The sequence below is a fragment of the Rhinolophus hipposideros genome (genome assembly GCF_964194185.1).
Source record: "Rhinolophus hipposideros genome assembly, chromosome: 1".
Classification (NCBI taxonomy): domain Eukaryota; kingdom Metazoa; phylum Chordata; class Mammalia; order Chiroptera; family Rhinolophidae; genus Rhinolophus; species Rhinolophus hipposideros.
The window spans coordinates 102,136,134-102,158,830 of NC_138047.1; the positions used below are offsets into that span (position 1 = coordinate 102,136,134).

Consider the following 22,697-nt stretch of genomic DNA (forward strand, 5'->3'; position numbering starts at 1 on the left):
GTTTTTGAAATAGAAGGGGATTTGTTGAGTAGAGAAAATGATTCCCAATAGAAAAATGGCAGTATATGCCGAGCTACGATGTGTGAAGATGCATGATTTGCTTGGAGGACATGGTCAATAGTGGCGGGATATAGGGGCTGATAATGTCAAGTTAGCCCATTTGAGGAGTTTCGGTGATGTCTTCTAGAATATGAGGAAATACTGTTTTACCCTCTCTAGGATACTTATGTTCTCATAGGTACAACAAAAAGTTGGTTAGGCTCAGTGATTCTTGAAATATTTTCTTAAAAAGCAATGAAATTCTTTCTTTCTTCTGCCCCATGCATGCTTGCACACTTATTTTTAAGCAGAACTCCAGTTTTATTCACGTTAAAAGTAGAGTTGTGCTACTTATAACTAGACTGAGGAATCTGGAACCCCAGGCTACTTATGCTGTACCTCTTTTTCTCTTTCTGCAATGTGGTCAAAGAACTCATAGGTTGAGCAGAAAATGAGCAGAAAAATTATAAGACAAGTGGTTTCCAGCTAGAGGGTATCTGAGGAAGCACCACGGAAATTGTGCATTCAACAAAATGGTGAATAGTTTTTCATTTTTTTTAATGTAGCATCAATTCAGATATTGGCCATGATTAACCATGGCCAATATCCTATAATTTCCGTAACACCAATTGACTATAATAAGTATGTGGGGGCTGAGGGTGAGAATGGAGAGAACTGATGCAAAGGATCTTTTGGGCCAAAACACTAGACTAGATGGTCTCCGCAATTTCCTCCCAACACTTACACTAAAATGTAGAATTGGCCTGGGCTTCATAATTTGTCATGTCATTAAACTGTCTTCATAAGATTTTACTGGTGTTGATGGATATTTTGAATAGATTTGAACGGAAGAATAAGATTCCACAACTATGCCAATAACTTAATAGTTTATTAGTCAGTCAACAATATTACAAATATTTAAAAATTACTTAATATAAATAGTTGGCAGCAAACTATTCCATTACAGAGTTAAATTACCAGTACAACAGACAGACTGGAGATTTAGACACCTGGAAGATAACAATAAAATAAACTAAAATATTTTAACCAAAAAATTTAAGCTGAAGGAGTTTACCTAGTGTCCATAAAAGCATGGGTTCTTTTTTTATTTAGAAAAAAAATAAAAAACGGCTTTAACACCCCATTAGGAATATAAAATAAAATCAACTGAAAATATTAATTTGCATATCAAAGAACCATTTATAATTACAATCCAAACACTCCATAAACCACTTGTGCGATTCTATACAGAAACTGGGAATTAGAAACTAGTTGCTTTAATATTACAAAGATTTCAGCTCCAAAAATAATTCAACATAAAATAAACTTTAGCAATTAGTGTCATAAAATTATATATTTCCACATAAAAATACAAAATAATATTAATGACAAGAATATGAAAAATTATTCCAAGTATTTTACTACTATTAAAATAAAATAAAACCCAAAAAAACAAAATAGAAATATGCATGAAAAAAGTCTCTCCTTTTGTTAGCAAAACACTATCCAAAATAACTACAATCATTTACATCAGTACAAAGATTTCTGGATTTAAAAAATAGTTGCAATGACAAAAGGGGTATCTTTTCTGACAGTAAAAAATGACACTGTGGATAAAATCTGCAAAATATGCAATGAAAAAAATAAATTTGCATTAAAAAGGTTTACACTGTTATTTTTTTATACAAACATTAGAAACAGTATTGCACATCACAACACAGAATCGAGGTTAGTCAGCCTTCCAAAATGTGTTATATTCAAGTTTTGTAGCATCTTTGAGGAGAGGCTCTGTGCAGCCAGATGCAACAGGGATAAAATATCAAGTGTCTTCCATACACAAATATATAAATGCTAAATGTTTCCTTCTTAACAAAAAGTGTGGATTTTTAAAGTATTTTTTTTTCCTCCACAGTCATACTTTTGGGCAGCAATAAGAACATTTAGAGAACACAAGTGAAGAAGCTTTGAAAATACAAAAATACAATCAAAATTAATAATTTTCTACAAAAATAGTAAAATAAATATGATCTGTAAATTAAAAAAAAATTCCAATACAGTGTTCAACAGTTAGAAAATAAGAATGTAGTACATAAAAGGCAAAAAAAAAAAAAAGGTAGGGGTGAGGTGGGGAAAGAACAAAATATTAGACTAATAAGCTTTAATTGTAACAGAAATGAAGGTAAAACAAACCATACATTTCTGTCATTTTTACCCATGGCGAAAAGGGTATTCTTTTACATTTCCCTTAATTCCCAATACTTATTTTTAAGAAGGGAAAGTGATTTTCAACATCTCCAATTATTTTCATCATATAATTTATTTTAGTGTTCATTATTTAATACATGAAAAGGTTCTTCAATTTTAAACATTAAGCAGAAATTATGAAAATAAAGTTTAAAAATCTGCGAAATTAAATATCTAAATAATTAACATTGCAAAACTACTGATTTCTTTTCTAAATTCCAAAAATTGAGGTATAGCAAAGGAGATGTCATCAGTCAAAAAAAGTGTGCCATAAAATAGCTGACTGTTGGAAAAATCTCTCACAGAGATATAAAAATAGTGCATAACAAATGTCAAATGGATCAAGGTTGGCAGGGTTAAGGTTAGAAAAGAATACTCCAAAAATCTGGAGGATCATGGTTAAGTAACAAATAGGGAACATTGACAAATAAATTAGTAAAAAGCTCTTCTGAAAACAGCATCAACTTTAAACATTAAAAACTTGAACCACAACCACAATAAAACAGCAGAGTTAGACATGAACCACATATTTTTACAGTACAAAAAGCACACCATAGACAACCAAGGTTACGATCAACACTTTGCTCACGTGAAGGATTGTCCCAAGGGGTTGCTCTAAAACAACACCCTTGTAATTTTCTCTCTTTAGAGTCAAGAATTTTAGTTCTGCATTTTAAAAAACATTTACCATTGTTGGGTGCTTTGCTTAGATTGCAGAGTAACTCTTACATTAAAATATAGGGACTAGTTGCATTAAAAATGCTCTAAAGAGAAAAAAATATCAGTAATGATATTGTAACAGTGTTCAGTACCAAGAGAAACTCATTAACTATTGCATGTTTCCATGCCACTTTCCCCAAAACTGCAAGCAAAGTCATTACCAAAATTCCTTCATCAAAATTAAAAAAAAAAAAAGCAATGCTTAACCATTAAGAACAACAATGTTCCATGCAACAGTGACCCCAGTTTAGACAGAAGACCCCAATATACATAGGTCAAACGTGTAAGCAAGTTCAAGCCAGATTTCACCATTGTCTGTAAGGTAAAATTGAATTTTATGCAACTAGCCATCTGTATATTTCCCCATCTCCATTTTGACTTTACTTAGGTTTACTACAGTTTTGCATTCTTCTTTAAAGTTCATTTGTTTAAATATGGGCATCTTGTGGGTCTTCCATTTGGTGACTGGTTAGCAGTGTGCTGGCCATCTTTGGTTTCTTAAAGGATGTCTTAACCATGAACTATCAAAGGGGCTAAAATCAACTTCCTTTAAAATTCTAATATTTTTCTTGTATTCAATCTTTTATCTATACTATATCACCGCACATGAATTAGAACCGCACATCACAAAATTGCACAGGGATTACAAATATTACATCCAGTCTGCATAAAATCGAATTCCACTACTGACCAGATCACAAAATGGCTGCACTCTCTAATCTAAAACTAATTTGCATATTGTACACATGTAAGACAATTTTTTTAACTTGAAGTCACAATAATGCATGCAAGTTTGCTTTTTTAAACAAATTTTATAATTTGTTCATGCTACCTAGATTCAAGAGAGCTTTTTTTGAACATTTGCAATACCTCACCTCATTAGTTAATAATTCTAGTGCATGCATATGGTGTATACAGGTAAGTAAACATGCATTTTTTTCACATTCTAAAACTATGGCAGTTTAGGCCATATTGTGCTGCCTGCATTTTATCTGCAATGCAGTGTGTCTCTAACGTTTTCAATCCCGTATTAATAGGTGGCATTTACACATAACACCTATATAGCAGCAAAGCTAATACAGCTTGTGATTAAAAATGTTTAAAAATAGCTAATAAATCAGATTATCTTGAGGTATTATTTCTTGCAAGTCAAAATGGAGAGCAAAAAAATCAACCCTAATTTTAGTTTATGTATACACTGAAAATAGCAACAATAAAAATAAGCATTTGTAGCAGACATCTTCCATCTTCACTATTAAGTATTTTGCTACCTTTGGTAATTCCCGGGGCAGATCTTGAAGTGAAAAACCCACGTTTAGAAATAAGTGCACGCTTCACCCACGACATAGCAGCAGACTGTTCGCCCCTATGCAACACATTCTTGTATCTAATTTTAACTTTACATATAAAAATAACTTGGAGAAAATACAAAAAAACATTTTATTTTAACATGAAAATATCACAAAAATCAGTAAGCCTGAGATGTAGGGTTTTGGTGAAAAACAAGAGGCTTGTAGTGTTTTGGCTGCTGATAAAGATGCATGTATTGATAGCTGGGGTGAAAGCAGAAGAATGCACTTATCTCTTCTGCGTGTGTCTCCAGACACAGTAAGCCACATGCACCCTTTCTTTCCTTGTTCCAGAGGCCGGGGCGCTTTTCTTAGTTCCAGCGAAAGTGGATCTGACGTGGGCGATCGGCACCTTCCTTTACCAATGGCTTATGGAACTCACGTCCCGCACGAGAGTGGATATTTGCCCAACAAAACTCACAGTAATACTGCAGGCAAGTGACATTGGCACAAAAAAAGGGAGCAAATTTTCCACCACAGCGTGCGCCCTGACACTCATCACACATCTGGTCATCGAGCACATATGGCTTTACCTCCACCTAGAAAAAGAGGAAAAATGTCTCAATAAGTCTGCTTCAGAAATCATTTTAGTAGTAGTTTAAAATGTTCCTAGTGTTCTAGCGAAAAGGACCAGCATTAACATTGAGAAAGTAGGCAGCTTGCCAGGGAAATAGCTTTACCATATAGTTGGTTAAAAAAATAAAATCATTTTGTTCTTGCACTAATCATCTTTTTATATGGTGTTTCATGTTCATAATTGACCATATGATTAAATGTATGCTTAGCTTTGTAATTTTATTATATTTTTGGTATTGTAATCTTCAGAAGGCTATAAACTGAATGGTATTTACTATATTTTCCAAAGACAAAAAAATAGTTTTGAAAACCATAAAAATCTAATTGATTAGCAAAACATTCCACCCTCGCTTTTCTTGAAGTAACATCTTGAAAACACCTGTGTGCTAATATTTTCAGAGGTAGGGATGACCATGAGCAAAAAAGTAAAGGGCTATCAAGTAGTCATGGAAGACAAAAGGTTTTTACATCTTTTCTTCCTCTTTCCAATACCATCTGTGAGATGGCATGGCCCTAATAGCCACTAATTATGATAGCTTTTCTCTTCTGCAGAGACAGCTGTACCCTGCTTGTAAATAACTGGTACAGAACCAGAATTGAAGATGATGCTATTGAGGGCAAGTCTATACTGTGAATTTGAAAAATATTAAGTCGAAGTTCTGTGAAGGCCTGACGTAGTAGATTTCAGACTCAAGTAAGGTCTGAACACTAAACCTCTTAACCTCAGTTTCCACATCTGTTAAATGAGGAGAAAAGAACCTGCCTTACAGAGGGAAGGTTGAATTATGCAAGTAAAAGCATTTAAGATAATGCTTGGCACATGGTAAATAAATACTCTGTAAATTAGCATTAGCTACCACCGTGTTTCCCCGAAAATAAGACCAGGTTATAATTTTTGCTCCAAAAGACACATTTTGTTCAGGGGATGTCATCCTGAAAAATCATGCTAGGGCTCATTTTCCGGTTAGGTCTTATTTTACAGGAAACACGGTATTAACTGAGATAGCCTTGCTTTCTTGCTTGTAGTAACTTTATGAACAAAGGTTTACTACCTTTGTCTGACTGAATGGTGTTGGGCAGCCTAATATTTCAGCCTTCCCTGAGGAGAGCAGAGAAAATTGAGTGTTTAAAGAGCTTGATTTGAGATAAGGTAGTGTGTGTTGGCAGTAAAAAAATGACTCAACAATTTGTATTCTGAATGTATTCTACTAAAATACTTGCATGTGTGCAGAAACTGAATACATAGGGTGTTTTCTACAGCATTATTTGTAACAGCAACAACAACAAACTGGAAACAACCTAAAAGTTGATGAAAAGGACTGTAAAACAAACCTTTCATAAGAAGGTAATGGAATTACATTGTTGTCTATATGTATTTATATTTCATTAATTAGGGTTAGGATAAACATATTATGTATATTGGACATTTTGCTTTTCTGAATTGTCTGTATCTCATGCATATTTTCTTGCTGGAGTTTTTTTTATGTTTTTCTTAATTGATTTATAAGTTCCCTTTGCCAGTTAAAGATTTTTAACCTTTTTTCCACTGGCATTTTATTTTTAAAACAATCTTTGATACAGATTCTAAAATTTTTATGCTCAAACTTTATCTTTCATCTTTTTCCCTTATGGATTCTATCTTGAGTGCTAGACTACTATTTTTGATTCATTATCTTCATTATAATTATAACTAAGGAAGAACTTTAGTATGATCACGGAATATATTAAGGTAGCATGAGAAGTACTGGATTGCATTTCATTAGATGATAAATTCCATGAGCACAGGAAAGTATCCATTTGTTCGATAATCAGTACTTAGTATCTAGCGGAATATCTAACACAAAGTTAAAACTCTATAAAAATAGTTGAATAAATGTGGGACATTTACAAATGTTTTCTGTTTCTTCTTTCTCATGGTTATTTCTTGCCATGGTTTTTAAGCAAACTGGACAGTTTCTGTGTTGTTTACATAATACCTCATAAAATGCTAGGTGTAGGCACTCAGGAGTTAATGGAAAACTATTGAATAACACTTTATAAATGCAATGATTTCAATTATTTCATTTTAAAATTCTAGATATTATTTTATAAAGCTAATCTAACTGAAAGTCATAGACTTCAAAGATGAAAACTGGATTTCAAACTGACTTATGATTTTAGAGTATAATTAAAATCTATTTCTGATTAATAATAATCTCTAAAACTCTTGTATGTGTGAAACAGTTTCATCAGTTCTTCACCTATTCTTATTTTCCATAATACCTTAGTAGCAGATAATCTTAAAAAATATTCTCACAGGTATGCCACTGCCTGTTTTTTTTTAAATGATGCATACATTTAATTCTTTTTTTTTTTTATTGTGGTGACAATTGTTAGCAAAATTACATAGATTTCAGGTGTACAACTAAGAAGGCATGTGTTTCTCAATTCGCTTGCTCTGCACCCGGGTTTCTCTTTGAGATTAGCCTGGTTGTAAATAACTGGTCCTTCACCATTATTTCAGAAACAAAGAGATCTGAGGTTTCACACTGCAACAACCTTTCCCCCTGCTTCTGCACATTAAACAACTACAATTATACTCAGTGTAACTAATTTCCTCGAGACTGTATCACCTGTCTGCAAAAGTAGGGGTCAGATCAGTGGTCGGTTCCAAGTGATGGCACATCAGACCCATCATCAGAGCCCTGGCTGCATCCCAGACCCATTACAGCAGAATCTCTGGGTGAGGCCCAGCTGTCAAGGTTTTTCTAAAGTTCCCAGGTGACTTTCATGTGCAGCCAAGGTTGAAAACCACTGAATTAGAGAAACTCTAAGGTTCAAATCAGTTAAAAAAATTTTCATATGCATGTCTGAATAAAAGCAGAGCCTTCTCTCTGTTTTCTTTTTTCTTTCTTTTTTTTTGCAACATTTTCAGTAGCAATGCAAAAAAAAAAAAAAAAAAAAAAAAAAAAACCACTCTGCTGTATAAACCGAACCTATGCTGTACTTCTTTTCTAAATGGGATGGTTTAGTAGTGAAACTGATGGCACTTCTAGCATTCATGGCCAATTAGCATCAGTTAACCAGCTCCCTTGGCCCAAAAATAGTCTTTTAGTGTGCAAACGGCCTCAGAAAAGAAGGTTCAAGACACTGTTACGCTGGGAAAATAACCCACTCAAGTTATATCTACCAATTTAGATACAAAAAAGTTAATTTACCTTATATTGTTAATATATCTCATCTGCACTATAAATGTAAACATGATTATTTTAGAACATTGCTTAGGTTTACATAGGAACGATTCACAGATTTCAATATGAAATAGATTTGTAAATGAACAACTGAGTTTTGTTCACTCCTTTCCCCTCGTTTAGATCATACTCAGTACTCAGAATTATTCAATGTGATGGCTTTCAGTTAGCATTCATAGGACTTCCTGAAAGTTCTCACTGTGATGACCTAAGCAATGCCACTAAAGAGTGTTTTAAAGTTTAGGACAATTATTTTGTATATTTAGTTTGTACATTTATTATTGTATTTTTATTTTGGATTTTATAACAAATGAAAAATAAGTAACATTTAAATAGCATTTAGTACCAAACTCTTAAGTGCTTCATACGTGAATACATTTAAACCACAAAATAAATGTGAGGGAGATACTATTATTGTTTTCCATTTTATAAGTGAAGAAAAAGAGGCATAAAGAAGGTTAATTTGCCCAGGAACACAAAACAAATGGTGGAAATGGGACCCAGGCACTCTGACTCCAGAGTACAAACTCTTAAAACAAGCTCTGCTTCCATGATTGGAAGAATTTTAAGACCTTATTGGCTGATAAAAAATTTTGACATGCCTTAAAATGACACTTATATTTTCTGTATTATACCTCAAGTTTAAAGTATGATCAAGAATTTTACATTTCAGAGGTACATTGATATAATATATATCTTTAGGAGTTAAGGGAATATGAAAAGCATTCAGTATAGTAAGCTTTGTATCAGCACCTCAGTCTAGGACATGAGTGATTGCCCAATATGCAACTTACGCGTTTATCAATATCACCATGCTGAAGCTGAACAAACCGAGCACTAATGGCAGCAATATAGCTCTGTTGATTGGAGAAAGCAACTCGACCAGCACCTTTTGGGTATTTTAGCTCAGGATCTGTATCAATTCCTGCGTAACAAACTCCACCATATAGCCGGTCCATGATCATGGCAAGTTCCACTTCAAAAGGAAAACAAGTTCACATTAAAGGTGAGAACACAGTAAATCAACAACTTTTAAATAGTTTTTTAAAAAGTAAAAGTCAATAGATGAAATAGTTTCATGCTCTTTTTTAAATCCAGTCCTTTCACTTGTATGCTACATCCTACTTTCTCTCACTACAGAATTACTTTGGTAATTCTCTCAGGTTTCTTGCTATGAGTTTTTCTCTCTATCCTGGATCCTTCCCAAGAATGCTGTAATTTGTCCCATCTTAACAACAACAAAAAATCTCTTAATCCTGTTTCTCCCTTTCAGTGACTACTTCATTTCTCTGTTCCCCTTTATAGACAGACTTCTAAACATTTTCTATACTCAATCCTTCTCTTCCCTTTCTTTGTTCAACCTTCACAACCAGACTTTCACCCCATAACTCCACTTCAATTGCTCATGTCAAGGTCACCTTCCCCACTGACAAGTACAATGGTGAGTCAACCTGTAAGAAGCACTGAACACACTTAATCTCTTTCTTCTCCTTGAAACATTTTCTCCCTCTGGCTTCCAGGATACATTGTTCTAATTCTCCTCCTAACTCACTGTAATTCCTTCCTACTCTTCCTTGCTAGTCCTCCTCAACTCCTTGACTTTTCACTCTCAAAGTACCCTAGGTTCCAGTCCTTGGACATCTCCCTACATTCGTGGCTTGGGTGACATCATCCTGTGTCATGGCTTTACATACCATCTACCTGTTTTCAGCTCCTACATTCCTCCAGTTGGACGTCTTTCCTGGACTCCAGACTCATCTATGCAACTGTCCACTGGGCAGCTCACGCTGACACTTCACAGACACTGTGACACTCCTGTGCACGCCTGACCATCCACCTGACATTAAACCTGTCCCAGTGAGTTTTTGCTGATTCAGTTAGCAAGCACCAGAAAAGAGGAAGTTGCCAAGTCAGGACCTTGGGCTTCATCCTTTCTGTTTTCTTTTTCCCTACTGCACAGGCAGTTCTGTGTGCCTGATTTTCAGGACATATCTAGTACAATCACCTCACTAACATCCTCTTCCAAACTACTATTATTTTCTATCTGGATCATGGCAATAGCCTTATGTATTTGCTTCTCATTTTCCCCTACCCCCAAGTTTATTTGCAAAAGATCAAGTGATTCTCTTAAAATAAATAAATAAATACAGGCTTTTCCCCCACTATCCAAAAGTAGAGGGTTCTTTTGAAAACTTTTGTAAAGGTTAGCAAAATTTAAAGGCAATAATCCTCTTAGAATTCTTTTAGTTAGCTAAAACAAGTCTAATGTATGTGTTTTGTAAAAGTGTAGTAGTGTAAAGTAAGGCAAACTTTTGAAAGGTGGAGATACCTGTTATCAGATACCAAGGGCTTAACTGAAATTTCTACTTGGGAGCTCTGAACAGTGTCACAGACTTGCTTTCAAAACCAAGACCCAAATCTTCCCTCCAATCTGCTCGTTCTCCAGTGTCCCTTATTTCAGTAAAAGGTACCACTATCTACCTAGTGGCTTGAAAGTGAAAGCTGAGATTCAACCTTTGCATTTACCTGGTGACATCTGTTCACTTGGCTCTTTCTCCAATCCCACCACTAATCTAAGCCGTCACTGTCTGTCTCCTGGACTGCAGTCATGGGCAACTAAATTGGTCTACCAATATCTACTCTCAATCTGGCTCTCCCCTTCATGAGTCAATAGCTAAAATGATCTTTCAAAAATGCAAATGTGATCATGTCTCTTTGATTAAAAACTCTTCACTGGTTTTCCCTTACTCTGATGATAAATACCAAATTAGCCTATTAGACCTGTATGACCTGACTCCGGTTTTATTTTTCAGTGTCTTCCTGCACCTCTCCCCTCACTCCTTACAACCCTCATCAGCCGCTCTGGGCTTCTTTCAGTTCCTCCAATGCATTCTGCTTCCGACCACTGAAGACCTTTGAATATGCTGTTCCCTTTACCTGAAAACTCCACAGAACCCTCCCTACTACCCAAACCTATTCCTTCTGTTCAATCTTTATATGTCAGCTCAACTACAAGTATCTTTAAAATATCAGACTGCATCACATTCCCTTGCCACATGCTCTTCTATTCCCTACAGTCTTTCTTTGCAGCAGTTATGTTCTGTAAGTATTTACATGTGTGAATAGTTTTTTAACCTGCATTTCCCATCTAGAAGAGGATATTCTCAGTGATGGCAGGCACTAATACACTTCACAGGATACAATGCTTGTATAGTGGGCATTTTCATCTATAATCATGTTCCTCTATGACATCTTCTGGTAAATCTCTGGTTCCTGGTTACTGATGAACAGGAGTTACCATTCACTTATCTAAAGTGCTATTTAAGAAAAAAAACATCCCTTATTTCTCCTTCAAATATCAGAATCAACCCACATTAAAAAACAAAACAAAATAAAAAAACAAAAACAACAAGAAAACCAGACCAAAAAATTTCATATCTTAGAGAGTTACACTTAAGAAGTCAGAAATATTTGAGTGGATTCTTCTTATAGTCTGTTTGAAGTTAGCTCTTAATATGGATAGATGACTGTCCAATTCTCCAGTTACTTGGTGGTTTCAAGAACGGTTCTCCCAATCTGTCTCCAAATTATGTAGTTAGCAACTACTGGGGCATGAGGAGTCTGCCCCGGCCTACCCGATAGTGCCATGTACACAATAGCTACCAAATGTTTACTGAATTATTTAATTCATATTTAAATGATTTAACACACACATAATTCGTTAACAGTCCACTTACCAGCCCTTAGTGGCCTAGGAACACCTCCAACAAAAATTGTTTTTCGAGGATCCAGAGGCTGAGAACCGTCCATCACAAAATCACTATCACTTAAATTCCAAGGACGGATCTGAACCTATAAAAAAAAGGACATTCCTTTATTGGGTCTTATTCCCTATGTAGCTTATGCTGTTTTGTGCTAGTTAATAGTGGTCCTTTCATTGTTTAAAATTTTAGATAGTTGGATTTGGAAACAAATTACTTTTTTTAATATCTAGAAACGATAAATTATCCAAAATTTAAACAACTGAGCTCTTAAATGGTGGTTTAATCTTTTTCCACTAACAATCATTTCAAAACAGTTTTTGGAAAACTTGCACTTGTAGCTTACAGTTCATGTAATATTTACTTACTGGTTTATCTTTGATGGTAGGGCTGGAAACACATAGATAGAGTTTTCCATCTTCTTCAATACAAGCATCAATTAGTGCCTGAACTGAGCTCTCTTCTTGAAAGAGAAGGAATGCATAGCCTGTAATAACCATGAAAAATTAGGTAATACATCAAGGTAAGTGATTTCACCCCAAATTTCATTACTGTTTATAAAATATAAGTTTTTGAGAAAGAGAAAAAAGCCTACCAATAGGATTAGAATCATTATACAATATCCTGTGGAACACACACAAAAATATATACTCAGTAAATTAATTAACTGCTTTATATACAGTACTTACTATTCAGTACTGTGCTAAAAGCTTTACGTTAACTCTTTTAATTGATTCTCACAACAAGTCTATGAAACATTATTCCCATTTTATAGAGAAAACTGAGTTATCAAGTGGTTAATTACTAGCTCAAAGCCAGTCACATAAACAAGTAATTGGCTGAGTAATTTTAAACTCAGGTCAGCCCCAAAGTCTCCCATGCTCTTTCTAGCAGTGATAGTACCTTCTTAAAGAATATTTTTTTTTTTTTTGAAGGATTAATCAGTTGAGCATCTTCGGAGCTGAAGTTTCCTATAAATGCCCTTGGGGGTAAGAACATCTGCAGCATACTTTCAGACTAGAGCACACTTGGAAAGGCCCAGGAATTTCCATAAGTAGAGGGAAAATTCCACAGTCAACCTGACAACTTCCAAATGATACTAAGAAAACTACCCTATGGAGGCTGGAACGAAACCTTCAGGATAGGTCAGAACTTTTAAATCAAGTCTCAACTTGGATGAACAATTTTTTTCAGTCTGGAGACCATTTAGACTCCAAGCTCTTGCTTATATTGCTTATATTCCTGTACCATTGGGAAACATGCCCTTCCTCCTTTCCTTATTGAAAACCAATTATCAATCTTTAATCAATCATGCATTCAACAGGCAGGACAGACTTCATTATAAAAAGAAGGCATCAAAATTTACATTCCAAGTTTACTACTACATGATTATTCCCAGCAGCTGATAACTATACATGATCTAAAAACATTTCTTGACAAGATTTCTGTGCAAATAAGCACAGAGCCCTGCAATCTAGTCCTAATATGAAGAAACCATCAAGCAGTCCAAGCACATCTGTTCCATTAAACAATGGGAGGTATGAGGCTATGTTTCATATAGAATTCAAAAAACACAACTTATTGCTAACACTGGCTTTTTATTGCCACAAAGTTCTAATGTGACACAAAAGTACTTCATTTTAATAAAATTGCATTACTTTATTGCATAGATAAGACACCAAACCAACCTACACAAATAGAAACTTCCAAAGGTAAAATTATGAAAGATTAGGAAACACGTCTTAGAACCTTTTCAATTACTAGAAACAATTTAAATATGCTTGAAAAAAAATGAATACTGGTTTTCTTTAAGTGAAAGCTTTAATTTTGACACAAGCCAAGCATTTGAGAGTTATAATTGTTTTGTAGTAAGTGAGAGGATATAAGACTAATTTACTAAAACAATATTTTAAATTCAATATTTTAAATGTTGCTTAAGTTTTGTGATATTATTTTTGTTATAATTATTTTAATATTACCTAATTTTAAAATAATACTTTAAATTCAGTATTTTTAATATTGCTTTATTATTTTTGTGATTGTTAGGAAATAAATGTTTATACCACAAAAATTAATTAAGGAACATGGCAGGTGAATTATGATCTAGCTAAGGCGAGCCATTAAATATTAAAATACTCTTACCAAAACAAACCACCTAATAGTTCTTAGACTATAGTAGAGCAAGCTAATATTCACGTAGGGTGAACTTCATTCACTGCAAATCCAACATGCATAAACGTGTGGCTCAGTACAGCGGCTCCAGTCACTGCCTAAATTACAAGGCACTTTCACCAACTGCACGGTTCTATACCAGTGGTTTCCAAACCATGAAAAATGATGAATTACAATGATGACAAAAATACTCAAAAGAACAAGGTTTGGGAACACTGGTTTTTGGCAATGGCCACAATTAACTGTAATTGCACCAAAAAAAAACTTTGATTTGACATGCTAATATTTTTGTTTGTTTTTTATGCTTTCTGTTTGAGAAGATAAACTAGCAACCACCACAAAACCCACAGTGACAACGACAATGGCAATAGTAGTCACAAAGACACAAGTATTCTGTTGCATCCAATTTATGCCACCCGTCTTCCCAGGCTTATGGTCCACCATCCCCTTAAATGATCAAGAGGCTCATGGCAAAATTGTCTCTGTCTCCACACAAACCAATTCTAATTCCTTTTAAAAATTGTATTTCAATTCCTGCCTGAAACTCTGTTCAACAATTTTTTTATCTATCTAAATTGCACAGTTTCTTTTAGATTCACTTCAAAACTTCTCAGTGAAGCCTTCCCCCACATCTACTTGAGGTCAAAGTAATTTCTCCATCCTACAGTCTTTACAGTTGTGTGTCTCATGTGTTAGACAATTATTAATCCATGATTACTGGGAATACAAAGAGGAGTAAAGACAGTCTTATACACTATTGGAAGAACCCCACATTAACAAAACAGTCACGCATTTGTAAAGTTGTGAAAACATAATACTGCAACTGTTATGAGTGCTATGAAAGAGAACAGTGCTAGGATAGCCTGCATTTGAATTTGACCTCATTGGATATGTCCTGAAAGTTTCCTGTGAGCAACTGATATTGAAGCTGAGATAAGTAAGGGGTGTACAGATGCAGACACATGGGAAGAGCCTTCAGGCCAAGAGAACACCATACATAGAAGCCCTGAAGCAGAAGAAAGCAAGGTTGGTTTGTGGAACCAGAAGGGACAAAGAAGCAATAACGGGAGAAGAAACTAGAGAGATGAGGAAGCCAGAAGGGCAAATGCATTTTTGCCCGTATTTTAACAGTAAAAGAAACCACTGAAGGGTTTTAAGCAGGAGAACAAGGAGTAGCACCATCACAGAAGTTACAGACATTACTCTGGCTGTACTATGGGAGAGAAAATGGAGAGAGCCACAGACGTGGACAGGACAGTCACATGCTTAAAGCAGTCCAGGCAAGGAATGACAGTAACTTATGTAGGAACATTAGAAACTGACAGCCTTTTTTATTGAACACTCAATAAAATAAACTGTATAAAAGGACAAGATAGTAAAACTGTGGACAACAGGTTAAAATTAAACTAACAAATAAATATCTGTATCTATATGGAGCTAATTTTCTAACACAAGGATTTGGGACCTCCAAGTCTGGGAAACTCCAAAATCATGTGAGAATTTAGTGTATATGAAGAGAGACCCATAGCTTTTATCAGATTCTCATAGAGGCCTGGGATCCAAAATCCATGCTCAAAAGATAGTCGCAATTCTATTAGCATAAGATCTAAAGTTAAGACAAATCACTGCATTATTAATGAACTAAGTGGGGGTGATTTAATTTTCAATGACAAAAAGTGGAGCTGGCTAGCATAATTCATCACCAGAATCCTTAGCTAGTTTTTGTATGCCAATAACTCTAACATGTTTCCTATCCCAGAGCCAAAATCAAACCATTTAATAGGTCTACTGGAGTTTTTTCTAGACTTAAAAATTCACTTAGCCATGAGAATATTACTGTGTTTTTCCTTTCTAAAATTATTTCCATCATACTCAAAGAAAAATCTTTGTCTTTGAACTTTCCCCTTTATTTACTTCGAGAATCTGCCATTAGGAATTTGACTAGAATAATGTTCAACTCTTTCCCCTTGTCTCAGCTGCTCACTGGGGCCCCGGGGAAAACCTTCCTCTCCCCACCGAGGGTGGCCTTGCTTTGCGCAAATCAACATCAGCATGACTTGCGATTCTTGTACTCTGGTGACCAGCCACAGCAGTATCCTAGCAATAAGTGACTAGCACAACTACGTATCGTCTTCACATCTTGTCTCTATATACTTGGGGGTTTGCTGACCAGTCATTTTCTCCTCTATCAAAACACCCCAACAGAGTATATACTGCTGTTGTGATCTGCTATTATTTGGAACACCTAAGTAAATCTTGCAATATTTAAACTATTCATTGGTTTATATTTTAGTTTCCATACGGATCATAATTTCACTTGAAATTATGAAGAAAGTTTTTTATATGTCTATACGCAAATTACTTAGAACGATGCTTTAGACAGAAAAAAAATGAACATCTGAGTCTTTGAAATCATCATCAAATCATAGAAAAAACACAGGAAGTCTCTTATAATTCCTGAATGGCTTAAAGTGAAACTGGAATAGTTCTCAGGACCATTTTGCCTCACTCAATACATGTTACCAGCCTCTACAACTTCTTAGTTTTTATACAAAGATGTGGTCATATTCAATTTTAAAAGAAAACACTAAGTAATTGATATTGTCTCTTTTGCTCTCATATAACTGATTCCCCAGCAAATATTAACAATAAAAACCCTTACCTTTTGGTGGAAAATAGGACTTGCTTTCTGCTTTATGAGGCCAATCTACTACCAAAGGCCCAAATCTTCTGAAGCTAGCAGTTATTTCATCTTAAGAAAGTACAATAATATGGATTAGGAATTAGCTTTAATGATTCATTCTAAAAAATCCCATGTAAGTTAGAGATTTAATATTTAAAAGTACCAAACAACCTAAAACAGATTAGAATATAAAGTTAAAATATTTAATATCCTTATTAAAATAATACATAAAACTTAATAGCTATTTTAGTAAAAATAAATTTGTTTTTAATCAATTGGCCAGAGTAATCAATTCAGAATAATAAAGTGTGACCTTTGAAATTTTATATAATACTGCATGGATACTAATGGATTTATAGTACACAAAACCATAAATATCACTGGCTTGAAAAACATGCCAGCATTATGTTAAATTAAATAAATAGATCCATTAGTGCTTAATAATTAAAATCAAAGGAAAAAAAAGGTCTGATAAAACAAAATGTGAAAATCTGTATATACTAGAGTCTGACACATGCCAGACCTGAAACACACACAGGTCAAACCACATGATATGTCTCCATTTCACCAAATGGGAACCTTATTATACTGATTAATATATAGAATTAGTTTGTGAACATTTAGTAACTTAAAAAGCTCCTAAAATGTAGCAATATCTCCATTAGTTGAAAAAGTAGCAGATTTCCCACAACCTCACAAACATTAGATAGTTTTCGTATTTTTAATCTTTATCTTGAATTATTCTTTTGTTTTTATTACACATGATCATCTTTACATACATTTATTAGCCTTGGTATAACCTGAATTTCCTGTTTATGTTTTCTTGTCATCACTCTTTTGGGTTTTATAGCCTCTTTCTTACCTGTCTGTAAGAGCACAAACAGGTAAAGAAAGAAATTGAACTTTTGACTGTCATGCATTGCAGGTAGAGTTTCATGGTTGGTTGCCTTTATTTCATTGTGTGTGACAAAATATTTAAACAGAGATGGACATCTATTATAACCCGAAATCTCAAGAGGTGAAAAATCCTATACCCCCATTCACATTATATATATATACACACACACACACACACACACACACACACACACACATATATTATATACACACACATATATACATATATATACACATATACATATATATGCACATATATACCTATATATGTGTGTATATATATATTTTTTAAGCCCAACTTATTACCTTACCTTCATCAATATCTGGAGGAAGACCACCAACAAAAACTTTTCGAGAGAAGCGTTCAATTCGCTCTCCATTTTGATGAGCTGAGTAACATGTGGGTGAATTTAAAACACCAACTTGATCATTATGACCATCATCCAGCAAGCCATCATCTAGTGGAAAGAGGGAAGAACGACCTAAAATACAAGAACAAATATTAACTTGAATCTCAGGTCTTAGAAAATGATAAATTGAAGTCAAGCATAAAAACAGCAATGACAAATTCAAAGGCTTAAAAAATGAAGGGGACATAGGCATAAAAAATTCAGAGAAATTCAGATAGTTCAAGATTTTAATTACTTGGATTCAAGAGAAAAGAAGTCTGAGGAATGTCATATGACAACAAGTATACCACAAACAAACACTAGATCACTTCAATTTTTTATGGATAGTAGCAAGAATCTGATATGTGGGATGGTTAGACTGGATGTGTAACAGGAGAAACCTCTTAGAAATTGGTGACAAATTGGAAATGGCACAGACTAAATAGATAAGAAGTCATAATAAAAAAAAACAAACGAAAAAAAAAAACACTTGCAGACTAAGGTAAGGACAAAGGCAACGAGCAATACTTACATATAAGGTCTTGAATTAATTTATTATACATGTAATAAATTATATGAAAGGGTACGCAGGGCTTCTGCACATGTGCAAAACATAAAAAGCCATTTCCTCTAAGACTTCAGTCCCCATCTGTGCTCACCCTTCAGGAGAGTAATCCTGCATAGGGCACATACTGTATAATCCTCTGCAGCAATCCTGATGCTAGACTATATGGGGATCAAAAAACAAAATGACCTAATATAGTCCCCTGCCCTCAAGAAATGTACATTATCTATACATATAATTATGGCACATATCCATAAGAAAGCTTCAAAGTGCTTCAGAAGAGGTATGTTGGAGGAAGGAAGTAGTCTGGCTAATAAAAGGATAATTTCTTAAAACCCCAAGTGACACTGAATAATATTTGTGGTAAAATAGGAACTGCATGCATTAGGAAGGGTAGGATATTTATAAGTAGAGATATTTTTAAGGACATGGTTTTGAGTAAATTTTTCAAGTGGAAGAAAGAGAACATAAGAGAAAGTAGGTAAAATAAATTTAAGAAATATAGTCAAGGTTGGCTGAGACATGTTGAAAAAGGAGAATAAAAGCTAGAAAAGCTCTTTGAGGCTAGTCAGAGTACTCAGCATTGAATGCCAAACTAAAAGACATTTTATTTAGTAGGTGATGAAAATAAACAACTAGATACAAGGGTTCAAGCAATACAATAACTTTTCTTGTGCTTTAGGAAGACTCATCTTCGCAAATATGGTCTAAAGATAGAAATGAGATCAGAAGTTCTTCAAAAAATCCAGGAAGGATGGATGGTAGAGGTAAAAGTAGATGAGAAACAATACAAAGAAAAAGAACGGAAAGAAGGAACCAAAAGAAGGTTTTCTAACATGAATGGTAAGAATCATTAAATATAAGGACAGTAGAGATCAGAACTTGGTACAAGAGAGGGAAATACATTTTAGTTAGATATGTAAAGTTTCATATATTGACAGGATGTTCAAAAGTAAATGTATGGAGGTTGCAAATGGAGTGGAGAAAGCAAGTAAATCATGTTTCCGAGGAAATAAAGGAAATCAGCTCCAGAGAGGTGATAGTTTAAGTTTCTTTGTAACATCACTGATAAAAAATTCAGAGAAAAATGATAAGAATAATTCCTTGGGAAACTTATAAAGAAGAAATAGAACATTCAAGATGATAGAGAAAGGAGTGGTAAGAAAAATGAGGAAAACCAAAATATTGAGACAGAGTTCCAATGAAAAATAATACTAGCAATGAAGTAACAATGAGAGATGTTAAGATAATGATTTAAAAAAAATGACAATTATGTTTGAGGACATGAATGATCTTTGAAGGTAGCAATTTTAATAAACTTGGGTGGGAGTCACACTGCATGTAGAGCTTTGTAAAGTACAGACATCAGAAGAAGATGATTCTTTAGAAGTTTATTAGAGAAGGAAAAAGAGAAAACAAGAATGTAGACAGGTTGTTTTTCCTTCGAGATAGAATGAAGGATTTTTTCTTTTTGGATATGAAGAGAAGACAATTATACAGTCTATAGCATATGCCTTAATATATACAAGTAATACATATTCAACATACAATATCATTAATATGTTATCATATTAAAATACAACATAGCAAATGGACGTGATATAAACAAAGACAATCTGAAATGTTACAGCCTGCATATAACTGGGGTTGGGGTGAGAAGGAGAGGAGTGCATGTCTGAATTATAGCTAGTTAGATGTTGGAAATAAGAATTTGAAGTTTACAAGACACAAAAACAAGGAGCAAGATCACACTGAGTATATAAACAATAGGAATTATTCTAGATTTAAATTCAGTTTCCATAAATTGTTCTGAAAGATACCCGTGCTTATTGAGTAACTTTGTAAATGTTAATTTAACTTCCCCAATACCTTTGCTATCAGAAATAGGGACTAATGAAAAACAAGTGTCAGTATTCCTCGTGATCAATGGTAAGAAAGTACTTCAATATGAAACTATTTTGTGTAACAAAATGAACCTCATCAAGATCCATTAAAAACAATATTGTGAATAACTGGTTCAACTTTCTAAGGTTAGATTAAGTAAATAATTCTATCTTTAAAAAGGAATGAGATGAGGCAGAGAAAACACATGCATACTAACTAATTTTTAATATAAAATGAGAGATACAAATTTTATACTTATTTCAGACATGCCAATACTCTGGAAATTATTTCACTTTAAAGTGCCCTAACATACATACACAATTAGCAATTCCATAAATACAATATACAAAGTCTTTCTAATAGGTGTTTTTCATGAGAAAAAGAACAGACCATAAATATTTAGGGTTTGTGAATGCAATGAGCAAGGAAATCACTATATAAGTAATGCCAGATAGAGAGGTGACTCAAAAATGACAAACTTTTATATTAATTACATTATTCTAAGAATATTTATATTATAACTACGTTTACAATTATTCTATATTACTAATGTTCTAACTATAATAAACATTACAGTTAGTAAAATACCTAGCAAAAATCTATAATCTCTCTCTCTATATATAATCTACTAACCAAAGTTCAGCTGAACAAAGGATGTAATGAAAAGATTAAGAACATATCACACACTAACCATACTAACAAGAATCTTCAGTGCTGGAAAATAATGACCACTTTCTTTCTAGAAACCATAAAAGCTATAGAGTTAAATTAAAAGAGAAGCTAACAACAAATACCACCAACAAAAATATTACTTTGTACCTTGCCAATTATCCTTTTCTATAACCCAAACCAACATTATAAAAGGAGATCCACTAAATAATTGTTTTCCAAGTACAGTATACTTTATACATACTTTTTAAGAATTACACACACATATATTTAGTGCATGAAAATGACTGGCAATAAAGGTAAAATTACATGTGCTGAGAGAAGTTTATTTGATTATAAACTGATTTGGATTAAAATATTTACAATAATTTTCATTCAAATTTAAATTACCTTTATCCTTTTTTGCTCTGAAACTAGGACATATTTTTGGGTTCTTACACTCCAAAAGAATGAAATTGAACAATAATGAAAACACAATATAAAATTTGTGGGATGTAGCAAAAGCTACATACTTAAGAGGAAAATTTCCATATTTAGATGAAAATTTATAGTTTTAAATGTATGTTAGAAAGCAAGAAATTCTTAAAATAATCCTAGTTTCTGCAATAAAAAGACAGAGAAAGAATAGCAAATTAAATACAAAGAGAGTAGGATAAAGGAAATAAAAAATGAAAATCAATGACATATAAAACAGAGACTAACATGAAAGAAAATCAATAAAGCCAAAAGTTAGCTATTTGAAATCTTATAAAATTGACATATCTAAGAGAAGTTCATCAAGAAAGAAAAAACAACAACCTTAAATTACCAATACTAGGTATATACACAAAATTGTTTTTTTCAACAATTATATATATGTATATATATAATTTTATAGATAGATAGATAGATAGATAGATAGATAGATAGATAGTTACAAGAAGTGGAGCTCAGCATTAGAAATAGAGACAGTGGTAGTATAATAGCTGTATTCGATGTCGGAGTGGTAGCCGATAGGGGTGTGAGAGATATAAATGATAAATGTCTATTACATTGTTTTGTACACCTGAAACTAATTAAAAAAATATATAAAAGGCTAAAGATGGGAATATTATAAACAACTTTATGATAAATTCAAAACGAGGAAATAAATTCCTTGAAAACAATAACCTTTGAAATTAGCATAGAAGAAATATATATAATATTCAGAACTAAATAGGTACAGAACTGAATAAATAAATATAGAACTGAACAGTTCTACAAAATTGCTGTTCTTTGTTCTTTAAATTCTGGTTCATTCGTCAGTAAAGCATCTAGGCCTGGAGTTTTCTTTGTGGAAAGTTTTGTTTTTAAGTTATAGATTTTATTTCTTTAACAAACCTAGAGCTATCCACACACATTCATGTGTATAAACATAATTACAAACACACAAATGATAGGCAAACCAAAATTTTGTAATAGGAAAAGGTACAAATAGAAAAGGTAAGAATTAATATAATGTAATATGAGATTAGTTATAACCAAGATTTCAGTAAGATTC

At 33.5% G+C, this 22,697-nt stretch overlaps 1 protein-coding gene across 6 annotated transcripts in view; it reads right to left on the bottom strand.

The window, feature by feature from the left end:
• Window positions 1-911: 911 nt before the first annotated feature.
• The window catches only part of CPEB2 (cytoplasmic polyadenylation element binding protein 2), a 62,638-nt gene continuing 40,852 nt past the window's right edge, over window positions 912-22,697 (bottom strand). For all 6 annotated transcript variants that reach the window (XM_081058430.1, XM_081058429.1, XM_081058428.1 and 3 more), the window contains 6 exons: window positions 17,983-18,153; window positions 16,754-16,843; window positions 12,288-12,406; window positions 11,896-12,010; window positions 8,953-9,134; window positions 912-4,891 (listed from right to left, as the gene is read on the bottom strand). In XM_081058430.1, coding sequence (XP_080914556.1) covers window positions 4,664-4,891; window positions 8,953-9,134; window positions 11,896-12,010; window positions 12,288-12,406; window positions 16,754-16,843; window positions 17,983-18,153 — 905 coding nt within the window. In that variant the 3' untranslated portion in view covers window positions 912-4,663. The remainder of the gene's footprint in view (window positions 4,892-8,952; window positions 9,135-11,895; window positions 12,011-12,287; window positions 12,407-16,753; window positions 16,844-17,982; window positions 18,154-22,697) is intronic.